Consider the following 23,797-nt stretch of genomic DNA (forward strand, 5'->3'; position numbering starts at 1 on the left):
ACCTCCTCCTGTGCCACAGGTCATCCTACAGAGTCATCCCAAATGAGGCCAGAAACCTGGAAGTAATTCAGGAGGGCTGAGTTTTTATCTTGCAAGCATTTAGCAGCAGAACCATAGAATTTACTGTTTACTGTCTACACAGAAACGTAAACTGAACAAATAGGATGAACATGTGTTTTGAGAAAAATGTTAGATGAGATTTCTGGAACATTTAGAATAAAACAGGCCAGACACTGGGTAAATAATGGATATTTTCAGGGAAATATAAACCTAGCTTTCAATATGTGGCTCTTCACGTAATGGCATGATGTTAGTATTACATATTCTAGGTGGAGAACGGATTTGGGGACCTGGCACCTTGTATTTCACAGACAAGTTCTGCTATAAGCGAGCAGCAAGCAGCCTGGCACTTAACCTGATTTCCACTTTAGTGTGGTTTGGGTTTTTTTCCCTTATAAAGTGTCTGATAATACAATTATTAAGGCTGCAATCTAGAGAGGATCCAATAACAGAATCTTAACTTTGATTTTACAGCCAACACCCTTGACCACCTCATAGAATTCATCTGATATATCAACTTCTGTAAAAGTAACAAACCCACAACTCACACCTCTTACTCCTCTGCTCCTGAAAATGGGTTTCTGAGGAGAAATAACCTTGCTGTTAGCTCCTTATAAGCCCAAATACTCACTCGGTTTTTGTGTGCGTTCACAGAAGCGTAGCGGACCGTTCCTCGAAAACCAGCGACGTTGCGGGGCTGAAGGGAGATGAGAAACATCTCAGTGACAGAGCAGATTACTAAACCCCCTGTGCAGCTAATTCCTGAGAACTCCTCCTCTATCCTGCTATTTCATATGCACCCAAGGAATAAAAAGCTCCTACTTGTCTCCATCTGCTGTAGCAGCCAGCAGTCTCCAATTGTGCATTTCTATAAAGGCTGATTTTACAGAGAGGGCAAGGTGGTGACAGTGATAGATTAGAATAATAAGAGTCTAGGCACAGAGCTAAGAATGTTTCCCTTTTAAATTCCAGATTAAGGGAAAAGCTGATAAAGAAGTGCAAGTGCAAAACGGAGTTGTGAATAACATGAGCTGAGCAAAGTCTGAGGGCAGCCTGGTTGGGACAGGAACAGGTATCCCTACTCTGACACAGAGCCATAGGCATTTGCTGGCACTGCTGTCAACATCCTCCATGAGACTTAAAACAAATCAAGAACATCTGAATTTCAAAGTTCTTGCTTTTTCTCCTGATTCTTCTCTGTATATCCTAAAGCAGGTATCTATTTTTTCTTTCTCTGGCTCTCCTGTTCCTTGCATCCTCAGCTTGATATAGCAGCCTTGGGAAGAAGGTAGCGCTCCTGTGACTGTTCCTCTGTGCTGGAGGCTTTCTCTGTTCTGGGGGCTGAGCTACACTTCCAACTCTTTCCATTGCTGCCTCCACAAGAACATTACACCATATGAGTTCACTTACTGAAGATGTCATTGTTCTGAAAAAAAATATGCTTTTTAAATAAAGACATCCACATAATCCTTCCAGTTTAGCTACAAGCACCAGAATTAACAGCAGTGCTTTCAAAATTCATGTGGCAAAACTAGGTTCAGGCCCAGCCACCATTGGGCTAAGATTGGGCAAAGAACTACATGGACTCATAATAAGGATCCTACTCTAGCAGGAATCTGAGCACAATTAATAACTCTAATTAGGTAACTTGTCCCACCTTAGGTCAATTGATCCATGTCTGTTCTTTCAGCTTTGCCTATGCTTTCAGAACTAAGCCTAAAGCTCTGCACTGTTATTCTACGGCACCCTTCTGTCAGTTTAAATACATACAATTCAGTTGCTTCAGTTGGGTACAGAGAAGTTGCTCTGAGTTTCACCACTCTCAGAAAAAAGAAAATGTTTTTTAAGCAAGTTCACCATACCATGCTACTAACATACTCCAGAATGGGGCATAATGCAGCTCTCTATAGTGACTCCAAGCAAAAAAAGCTACATCTATCTTACAGCTCCTTTATGCTAACCAAATACTCCATGAGGTGAACCCATATGCATACCCCATGCACTTAATGCAGTCTTTAATCTTCCAGTACTCCAGCTTGAACTATAAGCTACTTATTTAGCAGCAGGTAATAGTCGAGATATTCTATTCATGATCCATGAACCTCATCCCTCCTGGAGCACGCATTTAGGATTCCTACTGACAAATGACTGCAAAACAGTTTTCAGAATTCCTGTGATTTCACTGATGTGAGTTCCTGAAAAGCAGAATACTGGCCAATGGAGTACATTTGTTGGAGTCAGCCATCACTGTAAATGTCCTCTACATATTCAAAAGCAAGAGGACATTCCTCTTTTCCATTACAAGTGGAAGACAGTGTGTTTGGATACTTTCCATGGGCCATAAGTGTATTATGAACAGTTCTAATGTGTAACCCCTGATTCTTTCAGAACAAACATTGTTCAGTGTTTGCAGCCCATGGGAGTTTGTCTTTCATGTTCTTTCTCTACTTTCAGTATCTTCAGTTATCAGCTGTGTATATCCTGAGGCGAGTACCACATGTGCTGGTTTCAGCACGGTTGGCAATGTCTCTGAAAATCCTTTTAGATCAATACTCACTATTTCTGGCAGACAGGCTATCTCTGCAGTCTTTAATTAGATCTATTCTGAAACCAACTCTAGGCAGCTTGCAAATGTATTCCCCTCCTCTTTCAGAAGCAAGCCAGAAGCCCAGCCATCTTTTAACTGAGCATGTCCCACAGCCAACACAGGACACCTCACCAAGCCAGTCCTGCAGCTGAGGATAAAGGGCTCTCCCCAGTGCTCTCTTGTGGGGTACCTCACTGCAACTGAGCAAGACTATGCAGTTTATTTGACAGGATGTTTAGAGCTTTGAATACAACAGGCAGAGGCTGTGTGAACAGCATCTTCTCATAAAGGTTTCACCTCTTTTAACCAGATCTGACTGCCCAGGCAGTCACAAGGCAGTCAGTCATGCCTTTTGACTGTGTCACTAATCATTGCAATCAAATATTTCCATGGCTATGGAGATACTTTGTTTTCCATCAAATAAACAGCTCCTGCCTGAGCATCTATTGTAGCACACGCTGTCTACTCAGCTGTTATTGACTTCTTTTTGGAATTCATCAACATTAATTTTCCAGATGATTTCTTTAAACGCTTCATTTCTTCCAGTTAATAAATTTCATGCCACCACTGCATTGTCCAGCAGTGGAAAAAGAGCCTAGATAAAGCATCCCTGCTGTCCAGATCAGTCCACATTTGACACAGAACTGAAAATGTAGAAGTTAAGAGCTTCAGACTATGCAATAATATTTAACCCAACCTATCTGAATCCCCCAGATTGTAAGAAAGTAATAAACTGAAATACAGTTCAAAACCATACATGATTTATTCTTTAATTTTTCCTCATCAGTATTAGTATCAAAAATGTTACTCAGGGTAAAGTGCATCTCTTCCTGCATTCACATTGTGTCTAGCACAAAGCTAAAGTAATTTATTACACAGTGCTGTCAGGCAGATGATCAAGATATGAAGTATACTGCACTGGTAGAAGCTCGGTTTAAAATGAGTTTCAGCTTGGGAGAATGTGTTAGGTCACTACCGCAGAGCAAAAATTACACGTTGTGTTTCTTTTAGTATATTAGCAATGAACACTACCTCACAGACAAAGGCAGAATTAGGTAATAAAATCCTATAGGAAGTAGATGCATTGTTCCAAACTGCCCTTTGGCACCCATCAGCTTTTCATCGTTCTCCAGCTCAAACACTCATCATCATTTGTATGTTAAGTGCCAACCCTTATGATTCATGGGAAGTTTGTCTTTCCTGGATATGCTCCCTCTTTGTCAGGAGTGCTCATATTTCCTCATTAATCTGAATCTTTCTTCTTGTCTCACTGGTTCCTAGATCGGTATTTTGGATGTCCCAATTTCCAGCTTCCTTCCTAAAAAAACTTATGTTTGGATGCCAGTATTTTCCTCCTGCTGTTTCTCATGCCTGTGTTTTATTCTCATGGAACATATCTGCTGGTTCTCCCTCAGTGTCTGGAAGCCTGAGGTACACTCACCACCTTTGCCCCTGGCAGGCCTGCTGTCATCTAAGATTATTGACCCACCTCTCCTGGAAACAGGGGAAGGATTTCCAGCAGTAAGAAAATGAGAAAAGAGCGCAGATTGAAGAGAAGGTGGTGAACAGGAGAGAGGAAATGCCACAGATCATGAAAAGCACTTGGAGATACATCTTGGATTGAAATGACTCCTTGGAAAAATTGTGATAAGAAGAAAAAGTGAAAGGAAGCTTTAACTGAACTAAAAGGAAGTATCTCTGTGACTTCTAGCAATCTTCTGCTTCCATCAGTTAGGCTCACGGAGGAGACGCAGGGATATGCATTTCCACCTCTTCCGTGGAGGCAAATTCTGCACCACTTACATGTGATTTACACTAATTTGAACAGCAGCACTTTGTAGTATTTTATCCCAACGGGAAGTCAGAAATGACTAGAGGAAGCTGGAGCCAAAAATATAAGAGGAAAGAACTCCCCTCCCCTGGCCTCTGCAACAACAGAAGTGACAAAACCACAGTCCCTGGCACCACCCAAATGCCTGCCAGCCCCTCAGGCAGCATCCCAAGTGTTCTAGGCCTCTGCAGCACATTTAGGTGGCTGTCACGTAAAAAAGACAAACATATCATGAGGGGAAAAAAGAAAACCAGGTGTCATTCGGACTTCGGTATATAACAAAAGCACAAAACAAAATGAAAACCCAGAAGCATGGTGATGGCTCACTCACAACTCATAGCAGAGATGGTTACGAGCAGCGGATGGGAAGCCAACGCATCAAACACAGCCTCAAAAGAAGAGCCCAAAAGAACTGTAAAACAGAGAGAAACCCAAAGAAAAACATGATAAAAAACAACAAAATGAGAAAAAAATTAAACAGAAATGAATTAAAAAACAATTCAATATTGTATCCCTCCAGAAACTTGGGTGTCCTGTTTAGCTGTTGCCATCTCCCGGCATCCTCCCCAGGGCTGTTGGTCCATGCTGTATTTAGTTTCATCTAGACCCCAAGCACTGGGTGAACCTGTGGTGTGAGTGCTGTCAAATGGTGAAAGGGGTCCCTCTAGAGACCGATTCCCCCTGCTCACAGATCACACCTAACAGTATAAAAGCCCTAAACTGAGAGCAGAGATGCATACAGCCTAACCACACACCAGTGGTGTGATTCTACCGTGATTTCCCTTCCTAAAGTTATCTGGGGCATACAAGAAACCGGGAGAGGGGCTTTTGACAAGGGCCTGTAGGGACAGGACAAGGGGAAATGGCTTTAACCTAACAGAGCAGAGATTGAGATGAGATATTAGGAAGAAGCTTTTCCCTGTGAGGGTGCTGAGGTGCTGGCACAGGGTGCCCAGAGAAGCTGTGGCTGCCTCATGCCTGGCAATGTTCAAGCCAGGCTGGACAAGGCTTGGAGCAACCCGGTCTGTGGCAGGGGATTGAAACTGAATGAGCTTTAAGGTCCCTTCCAACCCAAACCAGTCTGTGATTCTATGATGGTTTGAAAGAGCAGAACGGAAGTCAGTGCTGCTTTTAGGCCACATGAGCAGTCACTGTATCTTAAAACGTGAATTGCACAGTATGGAAACATGAGGGCCACCCTGATCAGAGGCAAGAGCTAATATTATATATTGTACAGTCTTAAAACTCAATTCAGTAAACTGAGGAAATACCTCAGCTGGGAGACACTGATTCCAACAGAAACCAACCATTCAAGAGCAACCAACTCAGTGGTGTTTCTTCCAGGTGTTACTATTCCTCTTCCCTAAAAATGTGCAAGTTCTAGGAACTCCATAGATTTTGCACAAACTTTAGTTTTAAGCAGGTTGACAGTCTCCTGTTAACTTGCAAAGCAAAAGACCTGAAGGAGATGAGTTAAAATGACACCTTCCCTTCTTTACTTCAGGAGAATTCAAAATTACCAATGGGTTTTAACATGAGAAGAAACCAAGGTAATAATTTTGTTTTTCCAAATAGCACATGCCAACCACCTCATCATGCAATTTCTGCACCAGAACCTGCACTGTAGATGAGGATGCCTTTCTCACATTAGAAACAGGGCTAAGAATGAGCAAAGGCTTACTCCAGCTATAATCCTATTATTCAATTATAATTCGATTTTTAACAAGAGAGTTTTGGTCTCAAAGCTGCACTTGTTTCTTACAGGCATGGTCCCACTGGGGAACATGCAGCACTGAGTATCTCCATGGAAAGCATGGGGAATGCTGAATAAGGAAGAGAAGTTCTTCATGAGCTCTAACACAGAGCTGGGGAACCACTGAAACTGAAATACTTTTGAGAGCATTATAGAGTGTTAACCACATTTCCTTTGGGATTTACAGCTCATAATGCTTTCCTAGAGTCAGATGGAGAAAATGACCTTTTTTACTAAAGGAAGACAAGAGAGAGTTGTGGCAACCACTGGGATGCAGCAGAGCCACCTTCAAACCTCTCCACCCCTTGGACAGAAATGAAAACCACAACACCCTTCTTCTAGAGCACACTCTCACTCCTACACCACAGGGTGCTTTGAGATGCAAATCTAAGAACATCCCTGTTGGAATGGACCCCTTTTGCACAAAATAATTGAATATTTATTAAAGAAAGAGAGAAAAGTATATGGCAGTCACTCTGTAACCTGGCAGCAAATACACCTACCTGACTGAGGGAAGACTTAACCTGCAATCCAACTCTGCAATACACTTGCCCAGGGGGTGAAGTCCCTGTTCCCTCACCACCAGACATAATAATAATTTCCCGTTCCTCTCTCTGCAGTCCAGTTGGAAGAATAATCAAGGATTCAAGTGGAACTGCATCGACCAGAAGGAATGATACACCCAGATGTACCATATCGCCCCTGCAGCTTGGCAGCAAAGCCACTTGGAAATGGGATCTCAGTTCCCTGCAGGTACATACGGGATTTGAGCCTCAGATGTCCTCCTGTTTCCCTCACCCCTGTAGCACAAGAGCTCTCACCAGCTGCTAATGCACCAGCTGCTACATAAAATCAAACCACCACCAACCTGATGCAGATGATCTGAGGTCACCCTCACTGAACCAGAGGAGGAAAGCAGAGAAACAACTAGCTGAGCCCCTGCTTGCTAATAGATTTCAAAATCCATCAGCTAGCCTGCTTTTCATACGTTTAATTTCAACTGCACTGGCTTTGTGTAGTTGCAGTGTTTTAAACTGGAACATGAACTCCCTTCTCAAGTCCAAATTTGCTGCACCAACAATAAAAATAACAGCAAGAACCTTTATGTAATTTTCACAATCTGTTTTATAACTGACCTAGCAGAAATGGCATTTCTATAATATATTAAATGTGAGATATTTTTAAAGACAAAGGTCCATTTTGTTCCCTTTCTCCATTTCTGCTAAACCCATGTGACTCTGCTGTGCTTTCAGCCTTTTCTTTGAATACCTTTTAAACATATGAAACTCAAGACAAAAATTATCTCTTCTTAAGCACACAGTACTACAGCTCCATAAATCTGTTTATTTTACTGCAAAACGCTCATCTCCTACATAACATTACAGCTGTACATATATTTCAAATACTAAGCAAGTATAAAAGCTACTGGGCTTCTGTGTTTGAACATCTGGGGTCTTACGATACAGGAGTTCATATCCTTTATGCTATTTTACAGTTCATTTTCCAGTGGGGGGAAAACTACTTCGTAGAAAAACGTATCACGTATCACACTCTCCTCTTCTAATACCTTATTCACTGCAGCAAGGTTTATTTTTAACACGAGGCAGATATTATGGAAAAGAAATACCTTTTTCTCAATAAGCTGACACATCTCTGCAGCCTTCATCACGCTCGTCTGAACAGGCTATGCCCTGTCCTGCCTACGGCATCTTCCTTCTGCTCCCTGACTCACAGAGCCGCCCTCACAGCTGAGCAGTGCCTTCAGCACAGCGCTGCAAAGTGCTGCACTGCAGTTGGAGCCACGAGGAGATCAACAGCTGATCAATGGGCTGCAGCTGACTAAGCTAAAAAACCTGCTTGCTGAGCAGAACAGCCCAGTGTCAGCTCCTGCAACAGGAGAGAGGCTCCAGGAAAAACATGGCCTCGCCTCTGTTTTCAAATAAATAATTAAGACCAAGCTGCTAAACACTGGACCACTTTCAATTACTATTTGTGGAGCCACAGGGAACATGTCTCTGAAAGCAGGGTGTCACAGGCAGAGGAAAAGAATAAAGCTGTCTGTACTGTGTGTTCAGGACACAACTGGCAGACCTGAATAAAGACCAGTAATGATCAAGGAGCTATGGTCCAAAACCTGTCCTACATTAGCACAGACTAGGTGTCCCTGCCCACAGCAGGGGATTGGAACAGGACGAGCTTTATGCCCCTTCCAACCCAAACCAGTCTGGCATACTATGGTTCTTCATGGATAAAGAAAGAGAATGGAGAAAGAAGAATCTACCTACTGGCTTGACATACTCTGATAAAATAAATGGTAAAGTTCTTAAAAAAAAAAAAAGAAAAAGAAAAAAAAAGAAAAAAAAAAGAAAAAAGAAAAAAAGAAAAAAAAGAAAAAAGAAACAAACTCCTCCTCCCTACATAACACTCTCATTTCACTTGTCTTTGTACTGCCCTTCATCCCCATCTCCTTCCCAATCCTTAGCTCCTTAGCACATTCTTTGGGCAACAATCCACCATGCTCCTCCAGGCAAATGTCTCAGTCTGGTAAGTGGGACTCATCCACAGGGGCAGGCAGCAGGGACACAAAAAGATCGAACAGGCCAGTGACTATAACAATGTTAAAAGGAACTGAAGTCAGTGTTTTTTTTATTGTATAATTTTTGTCAAAACCCCTTATCACACGCAGTGTGGCGAGGAGGAACAGGCGCACTTGGTACACAAGACTTCACCCCCCGCGATCCTCCTGCAACCCAAACAAACCTTTCGGCTGAGGGTACTCCCACCCCTCTGGGGATCCCCATGTCTTTTTTCAAGACAAGATTATACGTTATTAGTTCTTCCACAAGACCCATCTGTAGCAAGCAAGCAACCAGCATTAAGACCAACCTTCTCAGAGCCTTGCATCCTAACAAAGCCCCAACTCACCCACACCAACCCAAACAGGACACAGCCTGTAAGACATGCTGAAGAGTCTTTTGCCCTGAAATACATCAAAGCTGGATGGAGTGCTGTTTCCAAAAACAGAGCCTGGGAGTATTGTCTAAGGATGTAGCAAAATAATTTTACTGGGAGAAAGGAAGAAAAGAGAATCCAGAAGAAGAGACATCTGGAACAACTGGTTTCTTTAACTGTAAAGACAGAACGCTGTTCAAACAACAGGACTTGAAATACACATGTATTCATTGCTTCACTGAAGCAATGTAGAGATTTTGCAGAAACCCTGCTTCAACCCATACTGGGCTAGAATTCTGACTGCAGAAAGAGGAAAGGAGTGGAACTGCATTTTGCAAAGGGCAGTATGGAGGAGGGTTATCCTTAAACTCAACAGCATTAACAAGAAAGACCAGTAGTACATAGTGTGTGTCTTCTTAAGAATAAGACACAAACACAACCATTGGAGCTGCTCCCGCCTACAGCTAAAAAGAAAAGGCTTGTAATGTCCAAATGAAAAGACGGGGAGGGGGGGAAAGAAAGAAAAAAAGATACAGAATCTGCTCACTGATCTTTGCTCTCTTCCCACTCCCCAACCATATCCTGCACTACAGAGTCTCTGAATTTAGCTTTCACATTGTTGATGTTTTCCAGAACAATATCTTGCAGATGGAAGAGACTTGCAGACCCCAAAGGTACAGGCTTAGTATGATAAACATAGAGATTGTTTTGAGCCCTCCCTGCTTGAGCTGTGTCCCAAAATAAATCTACAAATGCTCTACATGATACCTAGAGCACCTGAAGCTTAATGTATCCTTATGGGTGACCCCACACAACACAGTGCTAATAAAAGGACTGAAGATAACACACGTCATGTGGTGCAATTATGCCCTCTGCCTTTACCTCCCCTCCAAGAAGGCACACTGAAATCCACCCGCTAAGAGATCTTGTCAGGGAGCAATGTACACAAAACCAAAGCCAGGCAAGGCTCAAACAGCATTACAGGTTGCAGTTCACAGTGAGCTCAGCCTCAGAGATCAAGTCAGCCTCTAACTTCCAGCAGTTTAATTTTTTGCCATAAAAAGCTTTAAGAACACACCAACCTTGTTCCCCAGATCACAGAGAACTGAACTAGACCAGTCCTCTGGGACTACAGAAGTTACATGGCCAGCACTGGGCTCACCCTCTTTGCTTGGCCATTACGTACTCAGGAAGTATTGCAAGCCTGTGGGAAACACGATTATCTCAAATGAAAAGGAAACAAACAAAGCCACACACCTTGTAAGACAAAACCAAGCATCCCTTCTTAGATTCTCAACTCATTTGAAGTCTCACCTTGCAGACAATGCAGTCCAATATAATGACAGAGCAGAACCATCACAAATCAAACAAAATCCTAAAGCTTTCCATGCCTAAGCAGTTGCAGAAGAGGGGAAAAAATGACTTCAAATGTACTTACTGGCCGGACTTCACCAGTGGTGTTGGTATACTGACGGGCCAGACCAAAGTCTAACATGTAGCACTTCCTGTACGTTGAAGGCAAGCGGCCCATGGCAAAATTGGACTAGATAAAGAAAGAAAACCAGATCAGTTTGATGCCAGCAACTTGGGTAAGAGTGGCCATTTAGTAACAAAACTTTCTTGCATAGCCACACATGTCTCTGGTGGAAACAAGTCAAAGAGAAGAATTCTAAGATGCATCCTAAACTCATGATTAGCTAATTGCTGCCATGTTAAGAGGTTAACTTTGCAGATAAATGACTGTGGAGTCTCAAAGTAACTAAACTGCACATTAGCTTTACTAAATTTCAGCTGCTACAAGAAAAAGTGAGAGCTCCATCACATGCATACAGGCTGGAGTTAATGCAGACAAATGCTTCTAATCACGGTTCAGCTGCCAGCATGCATTATTCTGCCCTAGCCCCCAGAATCTCCATCTGCTGTACTGCATTACCTCAATTGATCTGAACATTCAGACATCTAAAAATCACTTGGTTTGGTTCTTAGTAAAAAAACTAACAAGCAAATAGAGTGGCTTTTTTTTAACTCCCCGTCTTAAACTTATATCCTTTACCATAAAGGATTTGTGGCCACAGCATTTATTCAAGTGATGGGTCACAGAGCAAGACATCCTTTCTGAACCCCTTTTATAGTAGTAATTGGTTGGACTCCAAATGATTGTTCAAAATTAGACTGCTTCATCATGTGATCTTAACCGGTACAAGTATGACTGACAGCTACTAACCACCATGGAGCAGCCTCTGCCTATACTAACTAGTTTTCTACACGCTTAAAGGAATGACAATACTGTATTACTAGTCTGTACTTGGAGAAAATAGCCAATGTGTCAGACAGTGCGAGTGTGCAAGGACAAAGTGCCTCCACTCAGATCTTCTCATGTTCACACTATCTTGATTGACTCAAGCAGAACAGACATACAACCAAACCCCAAATTTCCAAAACAACATACAGGCTTGATGTCACGATGCAGGAATCCCACAGAGTGAATGGCTTCTATTGATTCCAGAATCTGTTTGCCTAATCGCAGCGTGGTGCTCAGCGTAAAAGTCCCTCGAGGCTGACTCCTCCTGAGATCTGCCAGATTCCGGCCCTGAAACAATCAATAAAACATTTAAACCATCACACACAGCATTTCACAGCTGCAAGTTCTAACATGCATCCCCCCAAAAGCAGAAATGCTTCTCAGACGGGTGCTCACTTTATGTCTGCTTTATTTCTTGTACAAGATCTTCCAATACTTCATTTAATTTTCAAATGCTGTGTTGGCTGATAAGAAGATACCAGACCATTACGTTGGGAAATCAGCTGGTGTTCTGTTTGGGAAACAGGCATGGCACGGACAGCACTGCCACAAACTGCGTGATGTGAAATATCTTAGCACATCCTGACAAGTGGAGTTATCCCAAGGGAGGATATCACAGCAACACCCTCCCTGTCTCACTGTCTCCCATTCCACCCACTTTCTATGTATAACGAAGTCTCTACATCAGTGCTTGCCCATCTTCTCTCACTGTGAATCCTTCACTGTGATGCCATCTCCATGGAACAGGAGTAGAGGGGAAGCCACGAACTCACCTGAAGCTGCATGACCACGTAATTAAATTTTTCATTCCTTCCACAGCCAATAAATCTGCAAACATGATCTTTCCCTGAAAAGAAACATACAAAATGGAAGATAGCAATCCTGTGATCACGATTTTTGGAAAGATGATTTCTGCTCAAGGGCTCATTAATGCAAGTGGCATCAGGCAGGGAGTTCTGCAGAACAAACTGATTTTCTTTCTACTTCCCAGTCTCATAGTTCAGGAAAGTACTGACATTCAGCAACAAAACTGCCAGTGAAATAGGCATGAGTGGAAATTTGTGTCAGGGATTCTCAAATCCTCAAACTGACAGAGGGCACGAGTGTGAGTGTGACAAAGTGCAGTTTATACCACAACCACATGCAGGCAACACTAGCACAGCCACCACCATCCCTGAACTACTTGTGGTAGCACCACTACACTTGCCTGTTAGCACTGCATACCCTGGAACAGCTAAACTAATCTACTTCATCATGGACAAACCTTGATTTTAATAGTCAGAAGCATCTGGAAAAGAAAAATCTTTATGAAAAAAACCCCATGGGCCCATTAAAGCAATTTCATAATAAAAGGAGGAAATAAACCTAGGCAGTTTCATGTTGAGTTCTGGCATGGTGCTACAAGTACAAACTACATCTATTCAGGCAAAATCAAAACCAACCAGCCACACCACAACACTCAGCTGGTCCTTCATGGTCATTCTCTGTGGTACAAAATGCAGAGGGAGCAGAGGCTGTGGTTTCAGATCGTGATCTGTAATGGAGTTGTGATGGTGAGGTTTCTGTATGCTGCATGAGTTCCTCTAACAGAAGACTGTTGATAACAGCATAAAGGCTGATACACACCACAGTGGGGAGCATTTTGGTTCTTGGTGGGGTTTCTAGGCAAGGAAGAGGGTGAGTATCATTGCAGAGCTTTGCCCTGTATTTCTTTGCAGCACTTGAGTAATGGTGATTTTAACTAGTTTTTCCAACCAAAGCTTATTGTTTGATCCTTCCCTGTTTTAAAAGGAGAAATACAAAAATATACAGTAATCAGTAATGGCACTGCCTGTAACAACCTGATCTAGTCCTTTCTGCTTGGAGCAGGAGGTTGTACTAGAGACCTCCCTCCAGAGGTGACCCCTTCCCAGCCCAAATCATCCCCTGCATCTATCCATGTCAGGCACTCATTTTCTTTAAGGCCTGACTCTCACATCTGCAGTGGCCTCTGACCCCTCTAATCACAAAATCAGCTAAATTCTAGAATCATCTGTCAAGTTTCTTTTTATTCAGGTAATATAGAAAGTATCAAAACTAACAGAATACTGGTGGTCAAAAATAACCAGCATGGCACAGCCACCCAATAGGTCAACCCTGAAGAAAGCTGCATAGGAAAAGCCCAAGTCCTTAGTGACATAACCTGCTCGAGCACTTGGCACTGCCAGGGTCTCTGTAATATGCACAGTTGTGGACATCCAGCTATACAACTGCTTTCACCAGCGTTTGGGAAGCTGCAGCTATTCTTTATGCTCCTACATTAGAGATACAATGTACATTATACAACTATCCTCTTGCCTATCCACATCAGTATCGGGTTTATCAGCTTATCACAGACACTGGATTCACTTCCATACAAACAGTCTAAAGAAATGGAGGATGCATCAGGACTAGAAAATGAGATGAGAGTTATTTTTGTTATTCTCTAACTTGCTTGGAAACAATGTCTGCAGCTTGGCAACGCTGACCTGCATACAGTTTTCTTTCCTTTGCAGTTAGTTTCATCTCTGGCCAGACAAACTAGCTGACTTCAGGGACTTGTCAACCCAGCTGGAGACAAGGAGTTTTGAACATGAAAGCAAACAAATTCTATGCTGGAAGTAAGGCTTAAATAATGACATTATCCAATAGTAATCAACTAGGATTTAATCAACTGGGTTATCCTTGCTAGTGCTTCTGTAATAAATGAGTGAACTAATGGACATAACAAAAGGCTGTTTGTCACCTTCTAATCGAACAGTAAAAGGTAAAGTTGGCTGACTTTGAATGGCATGGTTATTCCTCTCCTTTCCCAAGCTCACTAAAATCTTTAAGATGAGCAGCTGATAAGAGATCCCACATAGAGCAAGGCAGAATACTAAAGGAGCAAAAATTCAACCCAGCCTCAAAGAAAAGTGTGTTTTAAATCCTCTTTCATCCACCCTTCTCGTGACATCACAGTTGACACAGAAAACATGTGGCCCAAATGCCAGTTCATTTGGCTCTTCCACATAGAAAAATGCAGTGCTGAGCAGAGCTGCATGAAGTGTCTGAATCTGCCTTTCTGTGACAGCCTAAAAACCTGCCAAGGGTAAATGGTTTCCAGATAGCTTGGTTACATCAACCAAGCAAAATACAATACAGACATACAAAACGTATACAAAAGTAAGAAACTGAACCATAGAGCATTAAGGTGCCACTTGAACATGAAAAACTCACATATGCAAAAAGAAAAGACTAGGACTGGCAAGCGAGGAAAAAGAAAAAAAAAAAGAAAAAAGAAAGATCCCTTTTCTTCCCTTACTTTGCTAGGAAACCCTTACCTTTCCACCCCCTGGCAGTAACGGGGACCAAGCAACACAGCCCTATTCCCTATCTGCTGTAGTAAAAACAGGTACTCAAATGCCACAGTGCCTGTGACCAGGCTGCATCTTGCACAACTGCTCAATATGCAGAAGATCTCTGCACTGCAGAATAAAATTAATCAGTCCTACGCAATGAGATTGGTTCAGCTGAAAAGCTGCCTTGACAGAGCAAGTGACACGCCGAGGAGAGCCAAGGAGCATTTGGCTGCAAGTGAGGTCAAAGGCACATACACGGGGCCTTGCACCAGAGCAAAACAGCCACCACAGTGACATAAAGCAGGGCTCAGCACCAAAACAACCTGCCCATTTCGGCTGATGACCTGACTGTTAGGCTGTTCCAAGGAGAATCCCAGCAAAGGGAAGTGAATGCGGTGGCCACATCTGTATTCTGGGGAGCCTGTGGACCAGAAGGCACCTGGACTGTACGCCTCACGAGAGCTTTTTGCCCCATCCAAGTCTCACAAGCCTTCAGAGTGCTCCCAGAGAGACCTCTTCAGGGAGTGCATAAGGACAGGGAGAATATTTCTGAATTCAAAGCATTTGATGCTGGGCCTCACACAGCCCCACTTGAGCATCTAAATCACACACAGTACCTGGTTTCACATGTGAAGATGGTTTCCACATCCCTCTCTGCAGCAGTCCAAAAGCTGGAGCAAGTAATCAGCTGGATTTAATGAGGGATACTGGATTACTATTTTTGCAGTTAAGACTGCCATTGGAAAGGCAAACTAACACTGAGATAGCCATGCCAAGTTCCCCAAAAGCTGTTCTAACAGAGCCGTTGCGTTTTGATTAACCTCAAAGACCTCAGAAATGAGAAACCAGAGTCTGGATAGTATTTCACAGGTGCTCCTTTGCCACCTGAATGTTCCTCCATGGCAAATCCAAGGTTGGGGGCAAAAAGTCACAGAGAGAGCTGGCAGGTTTCCATCTGTCTGTATTCCAAAGGGTTAGAAAAGCACTGAAGACACAAAGACATCTGCTTTTCTAGAAGTGACAGGACTCTTCCACTTGTTCAGTGACAGTAAACCATCCCATTTTTTTCTACCCATGATTCCAAAGAACAGCAGTCTCAGAGTCCTGGTTTATAATGGCAATGAGTTTTTAAAGCAAGCTTCCATACTGCCTTAGGTCATCACAATTACCACATGCTAGTGTTGTTCACTGAGTGCCTTTGGGTCACACCAACTTGCCTCAGCAAACAGACCCAGAAGCTCCATTTCAGGTACACACCAAACAGTCCCCAAATCCTAAAGGAGACAGTCCAAATCAACAACTAGCCCTTCAGACAAGGGGGACCAGATTAAAACTAACCCAAAGCAAAGTCCCCCAAACGCCTGTTGTTTGTAGTGTAAAATCCCCAAACCGCACATGCTGGAGACGTATTGGCCTGAGCAACTGCTTCTATCCACTGATCTGCTGGTACTACACTGCTCACTAATGTAGACAGAGCTTAAGAGGGTCAAACAGACGAAACCTTCCAAAGGCCCTTCTTCTTCTCTGGGTAAGTTGCTAATTCATAGCCATGCAGATCTTATTTCCGTTTGCTCTTTAACACACGTGACCAAAAGGCTTGTCTACACAGCAAAACACTTGCAGATACAACTAAACCGGCAACCTTCTCTGCTGGATCCATGCTGTATCTGCAAGAAGTACTGTGCCAACGCAGCTTAGCTTGGTTTCAAAATGCTTGTCTGCAAAGTAGAAAAGCCCAATAGGTTAACATGATGTGCAAATGGTACAATCATATACAATTATCTCACTTCAAGATAATTTTACAGTAGTGATTAAGGTAATAAAGTGAGGACTAATAAAATAGTATTCTTCTGACAGAGGAGCTGTATTCATGCAGAATTTCCCTGGGCAGATGTGCCAAACTATCCCTGAAATGCTTTCTGAATTTGTTATTTGTCCCTAGTAGGGTAATTCTCTATTAGCTGATATAAAGTAGTATTTCTTACTATCTTTTTTTTATAGTATTACTTAGATTTATTGTCCTTACACTTGGCAACTACATACACACATTTCTTATTGCTGTACACTGTGAATTTTTCATTCATCATTTCCATATGACTTGTTACTTATGGAAAATTTTTGAGATAAATATATACTACAATATATTACTGCAGTAGTCTACTCTCTGATGTGGTTCCTTGGACTCCTCATGACACCCAGTAGCTGGGAACTGCACAACAGCCTTCTTCAAGGAAGGGAAAGTTCCTGATCCTTCAGGTAAGGTTAGTCCTGCTTACTCCTTCATTCATGGAAGGGACAGATAAGCCAGAGATGACCAAGCCTGAAAGAAGTGGTGAGCAACTCCTGTAGTCAGGCCAAAAGAGCTGCTCAGGCTGGTGCTGTAAACAGCAGAGGACTTCACCTCCAGCAGACAGTGGGTAAACCCACGGTGGCATATGAAGTAAAAGAGAGGTCTAAGGTCATAATCTATAGTGGTTTGAAACCCCAATGGTTCTACAAGGTGGGGTTGCCTGCATGCCACCATGTGGTGAGGACTGAGAAAGAAAGGCTTGCTTTCCAATAGTGACTCCTCATGGAAGAGGCCCAAAATCATGGAGGATCCCATCTGCAATGATGATATGAGTAAAACCAGGCACTGTTGAGGAAACAGGCCTCCTGAGCATTACGGACAGTAATACACACTGTGATACTGCAGTTAACATTCCTAATGGTACCAGAAAGAGAATGTGGTTTCCCTGTTCCACAAGCAAGATAACCAACACACACTGAGAAAATAGCTTTGGTTCAACAGTGCCAAGGCCCTGTTGGAAAAGGGGAGCAACAGGACAGTCCAAGACAAACAGTGCTTTGCAAAGATGAAAAAAAAATAAATGTTATCTTGTGGTGATCTGATTAGAATTGGCCAGATAGAGGAACACCAGAGTGTTTTGGGCCCTGCAAGTGCAGCCTGAACAAGGAAATACTCTACAGCAACTCTGTGGGACCAAGACGGTTTGATTTTCACTAAAATCCCCACAGAAGGCAAAAAACCCCCAACAAATCTGGTAGAAACATTTTGGGTGAATGTGTAACAACAGGAAAACAGAGCTTCAGCTGATCACCTGCTTGAGCAAGGAACTGTAAGCTGACTTCTCAATCATGTTTCACCCAAGGCCTAAAAGGGCACCATTGCTGGTGCTTCCCAGCCCCAAGACAGTATAAAGATTTGGAAGGTTGGTCAGAAGATGATCTACAATCCTTTGAAGTAACAATAGAAGTCAGAAAGAACTTTGCCTTTGGCAAAGACATTAATATCCAAACAAAGAAAAAGCACTTATAAGAGCTAGAAAAATGAAATCAAGTAAGAGCAGAAAAGAGTAACTCTACAGGGCAGCTGAGACACTGAAGTGGCAGTGATCTTACATAGACCAAGCAAAAATGTCACAGGATCATTTATGTTGGGACCTCTTGAGATCACGTAGTCACACACCCCCAGTTCAAGTGGAGATGGCTACAGCAGGTTTTCCCGGTCAGCATCCAGGTGGGTTTTGAAGATCTCCAAGGATGGAGACTACCTAACCTCTCTCAGCAACTTGCGCCAGTGTTGGACCACCCTCACAGTGGAAAACTCCACACAGTGTTTATTAGAAAGTACAGAGACTCTCTACAAGAGTCATTAACTGATTAGTTCCCCAGTTGTTCTGTGTGGACTATGATTCAACCTTGTATTCTATGACTCCGTGACTGCCAGTGCAGAAGGCACATTGTGAGGGACCTGCAGCTGCGTTTGTTATTTGGCTATTCCAGAAAGTATCCCAGAAAGTCTCACTGTTGGCAACAGCTTGCAGTCCAAACCAAAGCTACCGCACTGAGAGGTCAAGCTGCACCCAAATCAGGTCCTGACATAGGTCTGCAGTATGGGCAAGTGGTCAGCCTGCCCTATCCCAAACTCTTAAGCTCTAGCAACTTGTAAGACCCTGAACACAAGCGTTGAGAAGAGCAGCAGCAGCTCCTAAATCCTTTAATGTTGATGTGATACCTAAATAGAAAATAATTCAGCTGTACAATTTAAGAGAGACTGCAATGTTCAATTCTACCAGAAAAGTACAGAGGAATTTTAGACAATACTGTTCTATTGCTTTTCGCCTGGAAAACCATGAACCAACCACATCACCTATGGTAACACCACCAACCTCCTCCATCCACCAGTTGTTTGGAAAAAGTCAGTCTCTTCCTTTCTGAAATGTTTTTTACCTCTTTGCAACAGCTCACCGTGAAAACATACACAATACACGATTCCCAACTCTCTCAACCTAATTTCTTATTTTAACTCCAGCATTTATTTCAGGAAGGCATTTGGGGATTAACCTTGAACCAAAAAAGCTGAATTCTTCACAGAACAGCTTGATTCGTAAAAATATGGCAGAAGTAATCTGTTGTTCTCAAGTGCAGGATAGCTGATGCAGAGCCAATTCTGCTGCTTCTGTCTTTCCTGTCCCTTAATATTTGCTATCTGCTTTGCCAAGGGACTTCACTATTGCCACACATCACCGCTCCCTCTCCCCAGTGCCCAGTGTACACTGGTGGGTGTTTTCCTGAGCATTTGGTATTCTCAGTTTTCCAGACATAAAACACTGATGGCAAAACATGAGTATTAGTCAACTCATTGCACATTTTCTGATGCTAGTTCATAGAATCCCAGACTGGTTTGGGTTGGAAGGGACCTTAAAGCTCATTCAGTTCCAACCCCCTGCCATGGGCAGGGACACCTTCCACTAGAGCAGGTTGCTCCAAGCCCCTATGTCCAATCTGGCCTTGGACACTGCCAGGGATGGGGCATCATAGTTCTGATTTGGTGACTTGCTGTTCAAGCGTTCCCTGCTGCAGATGTACCACACAGTGACACTAGTCAGCTTGACTGCATCGACTCAGTATTCTAATGATCTGCTGTTTTACCCAGTCACACCCTCACTCAATTCAGAGCATTTCCAAGTGTACAACCAAATGCAAAAATCAAAATCTCTGCTTTGCCACCTGCTCTGCTGCTCTGAGAGCTCTGTGTCTTCAGGCCTGACACAGATTAAGAGCAAGCTGCCTCCTAACGACCTGGGTTGATTTCTCCTTTGTTTCAATTCTCTTTACACAGCTTAGCTGCATTTATTACAATCCAGTGTATTCAAAAAGGCCTTATCAGTCCTTCTCTTAGAAAGGCTGAACTGTAGAAAGTCATTCGACCTTCAAGAATAATTCACTGACTCCTAGCTAGAGGCAATATGCCACAACCATTGAGTAACCTGTTTCATAAGACCTGCAACAATCTCACCCTCTAATTCAACCAGATCCCTGGGGATTTCATGCAAGAGCAGAAGCATAGAAATGGACACAGGTCCACAGCACTATCTCCGAAGGATAAGCCCTGGTGATAAGGATACTAATACGTGGGAAGGTGTTTCCTCATTCAAAAATGGGAAGCCTGAAAAAAGGAACATTCCTTGAAAGGCATATACTAGAATATGTAAACTGTAAGCTTCTGTGGTATGAGCCTCAAACTTTTAGTCATATTTAAGTTTTGCCTTCCCCCTTGCTTCCAGACTTCCCCTGGGTGATTCTCACCGCTTTCCAATAGATCATTCAGCCAGACAATAGAAAGCTCAGTACTTGTAAAATGCTGAGATTTGAAAATTGTGATCTTGGCAGATTCAAACCTTGTCCCTTTCTGTCTTTGATGTCTGATGTAACTTTTTTCTCAAGAGCTGCCCTTGACTTCACAAGGAAATCCATGCTCAATGTACTTTAGCGAAGAGCGGTTCTCTGTTCCTCAAAGACAGATTTGGGAATTCCTGGTTTACATTCTCCCCTAGAGATCAGTTTGTAGTAAAAGCCCCCTCACTGTTCCTACAGCCAGGAACAACTGCAGCAAGATTTGGTGTACCCTTTGGTGTTAAACTGTAGCTCATCACCATTGCAAATGCCTTAGGGATAGTGGCTGGCTTCTTTCACACTGTTCTACTAGTTCACTGAGAATAACTGTGACTTTAAAGGTCTGCACAGGAAGTTTTAACTTTTAGCCTTATTTATGGTTTCGTCTGAGCAAACTGCATCTGGCACAAAGCAAGTCTCCCTCCAGTGTGTTTGCTTAAGCGGAAGCAGGGTTGGACACAAGTCAAGGCAGGCTCCCATTCTGCTGCTTCCCAGTCAGTTTGAAACCTCCTTATAAGCTTTGCCAGGTTTAAATATAAAAACTGATGCTCCCAGGGCTGACTTCCACATCCAAACTGATATAAAGCTGTGTTAGGGAAACTTAAGAATAGTCACATAATTTAAATTAACATGATTCAAACTCCACCTCCCAAAATTAACATGATTCAAACCCCGCCTCCCAAAACTGAAAGACCTAAAATTAGTTCACATCCTCCTTCAGGACAGTCAGGTACATGAAAAATCAACTAAATGCCAGCTTCCTTATACTTCATGTTAGCCACTTCTTGCACTCCTCTAGTAGTCAGTCAACCATTTCACTTGGACACTTCATCATTCTCCCAGTGCTACAGTCACAAACACTGTCCTGATGCCCTGGGAGGCAATCAGCTACCCTCATTTCTTCATCAGACATTACTTGGTCTAGTCCTTACTACCTAATCAGTGTCACCAGATTACACAGACCAGTGTACCACTAATGCAGTTTGAGTCTCCTCATTGTTCCTACAGCCTGGCAGACAAAAATACTCCCTGTAGCTGGATCTCACTACAGAGAGAGTTAGACACTCTGCAGAATCTATTAACTTTCTGAGCTGAAGGACTTACTGTAACATAACATATAGGTGTAAGCTGAACAGAAAACGATTAACATCTGCAAGTTCTGATTCTAATTGTTAACATGCACAGTGACCTTTAGCACTTCTGAGGAGTTCTCTGCTTTACCTTGCAGCTTTTTCAGGACGGCCACTTCCATCTTGAGAACTTGCTTGGGCTGCTGGGCTGATTCCACCTTCAAGGCCACATTCTCACGGGTCAGCAGATCCATTGCCTCATAGATCTCCCCAAAGCCACCGCCACCAATCTTCTTCAACTAGAAGAGGACAAAGAGGTTTGCTACCATGTATGTGAGAGACATCAAACTGGCTCTCACAGAGCTAGGCACTAGCTCCTTTTTCTGCACGAGGAGAAGAAACTCAGCTCCCAATCTGTGCTGTGCCTGAATCTCTTCACTGCAAAGCTAGGCAAAATTCCAGCTACCCACTTGACAGTGCTATGTATAAATTCTTTGCTGTAACAACAAAGAATAAGCCTAGCAAGTGATGACATGTGATACATTTACAAGCAAATGATAATACCCCAATAATGTTCTTGCCAAAATTCAAGGCAAGACCCTTCAAGGAGATGGTAGCACCCCTATCTAGACCTTGGCAGATAAAAACTGTCATTCCTTCTCAGCAAACACATCGCTGAAGTAGAAAACAACCATGGTGTTGGAACTAATGTTTTCAAGAAATAAGTCAAATGCAGTTTACATCTCATTCACAGGATTTTAAATACAGAACCAAACATCCACTGGGGTATTTGACAAGATGCTGGACCTGCTCTGCTAATGAGGTTACTTCAGTGTGACATTCCAAAGAACTGCCTAATGCATTACCTGTAAAGTCATGGAGAAGCCACAAATATATCTCCATTGTTTCTCATTCTCTCTTTTTAAAAACCTTAAACTGCACCAAATAATGCCTTTTATGTCTCTGAGCTGATTTAAAGACTGTTTTGCAACAGGAGGGTATCATTACATAGAAATCAAAACCATTTCAATGGACAAACTCAAAGCTAAACATATCCAAGTCCCAACATATTTGATATGCACTTACCAGAGGTAGATCCTCTGGCTGTTCTAGAACAGCCACCCACCCAGAGAGCAAGCTGGGATCCTCTGCCTTTCCTGGAAGGTGATTCCTTGATTCTCTTTTTGCAGAGACTTGACAGCATATGCACATACAGTTCCACATATGCATGTATAAGGCAGACTCCCAACACGCTGCAAGTGTCAACGTCTATGCCAGGAAAATCATTTTATATTTGTTTCTCTTGGATATATTTAAAGTACACTATGCTGCTTGGGAACAAATTCAGGTTTACAGCAGAGCTAGATCAGGGCTCCTTTGATCTGATTAACACTTTGTCACTGAACCTAGCTACATCCCTTCCTTTCAGCATGTCGTGTTCCCTCTGTTAACAACTGCTCAAGCAGCCCAGAGCGCTGCTCCTTTCCAAAACAGCAATAACACTTGAAAAAGAAAAGAAGTTTAAATCAGGCAGATAGTCAAACATGTATCTTTGACAACATTTAATGAGGTTTAGATGATATTTTAGTGTCTTGTGTACCACAGAACGCTTGCCGTGTGCATCTGACCTGTTTACTGAACAAATGGCCCTGCCTTTCAAGGGCAGGTTTTTTTTCTTCTTAAGGTGACCAAAGCTATTTGCTTTTCAGGCTCCCAGGTCAAGAAGATCAGCTGTGCATGAAACAGGTATGAACAGCCTGACTACCATCTCTAAAGCTATTTCTTGATAACCCTTTGAAAGGTGCTGTCCAGAGTCATCCTTCTCCTTTAGCTTGTTATTTTTCCTCACAACCTTGCACTAGGCTAAACAGGCATATTCATGCAGTAAACAGTCCAGTAACTAGGTCACCACATATTATTCATAAGTCACTACAGTGCAGCCCTACTTCTACTTGGAAATTTACACTAAGATGGCTATTACAAATCTTCCTAGCAAAACAATGCTGCATTTAGCACAGCAACAACATGTCAGCTAGTACCTCAGCACGCAGTACACAAGATCTTCTGTTGCTGAAGGTATGAGCGACACAGAAGGTAAAGGGAAAAGGACAGGAAAAGCTGCAGAAGGCAAAATAGTTGGGATCTAGAAGGACTTTGAGGAAGATAAAAAAAGTCTCAGTGGGAAAATGGGTAACAGATCAAGG

General features: G+C 42.8%; 1 protein-coding gene across 1 annotated transcript in view; it reads right to left on the reverse strand.

The window, feature by feature from the left end:
* Positions 1 to 23,797, reverse strand: part of LOC104402735 (tau-tubulin kinase 1-like) — a 64,587-nt gene that overhangs the window by 35,256 nt on the left and 5,534 nt on the right. The window contains exons 3-7 of the mRNA XM_010010692.1: positions 21,745 to 21,892; positions 12,259 to 12,332; positions 11,633 to 11,773; positions 10,622 to 10,726; positions 692 to 757 (exon numbers count right to left, since the gene is read on the reverse strand). Of these exons, the coding sequence (XP_010008994.1) occupies positions 692 to 757; positions 10,622 to 10,726; positions 11,633 to 11,773; positions 12,259 to 12,332; positions 21,745 to 21,892 (534 nt within the window). The remainder of the gene's footprint in view (positions 1 to 691; positions 758 to 10,621; positions 10,727 to 11,632; positions 11,774 to 12,258; positions 12,333 to 21,744; positions 21,893 to 23,797) is intronic.

Source organism: Nestor notabilis, unplaced genomic scaffold (genome assembly GCF_000696875.1).
Source record: "Nestor notabilis isolate BGI_N333 unplaced genomic scaffold, ASM69687v1 scaffold6163, whole genome shotgun sequence".
Taxonomy (NCBI): domain Eukaryota; kingdom Metazoa; phylum Chordata; class Aves; order Psittaciformes; family Psittacidae; genus Nestor; species Nestor notabilis.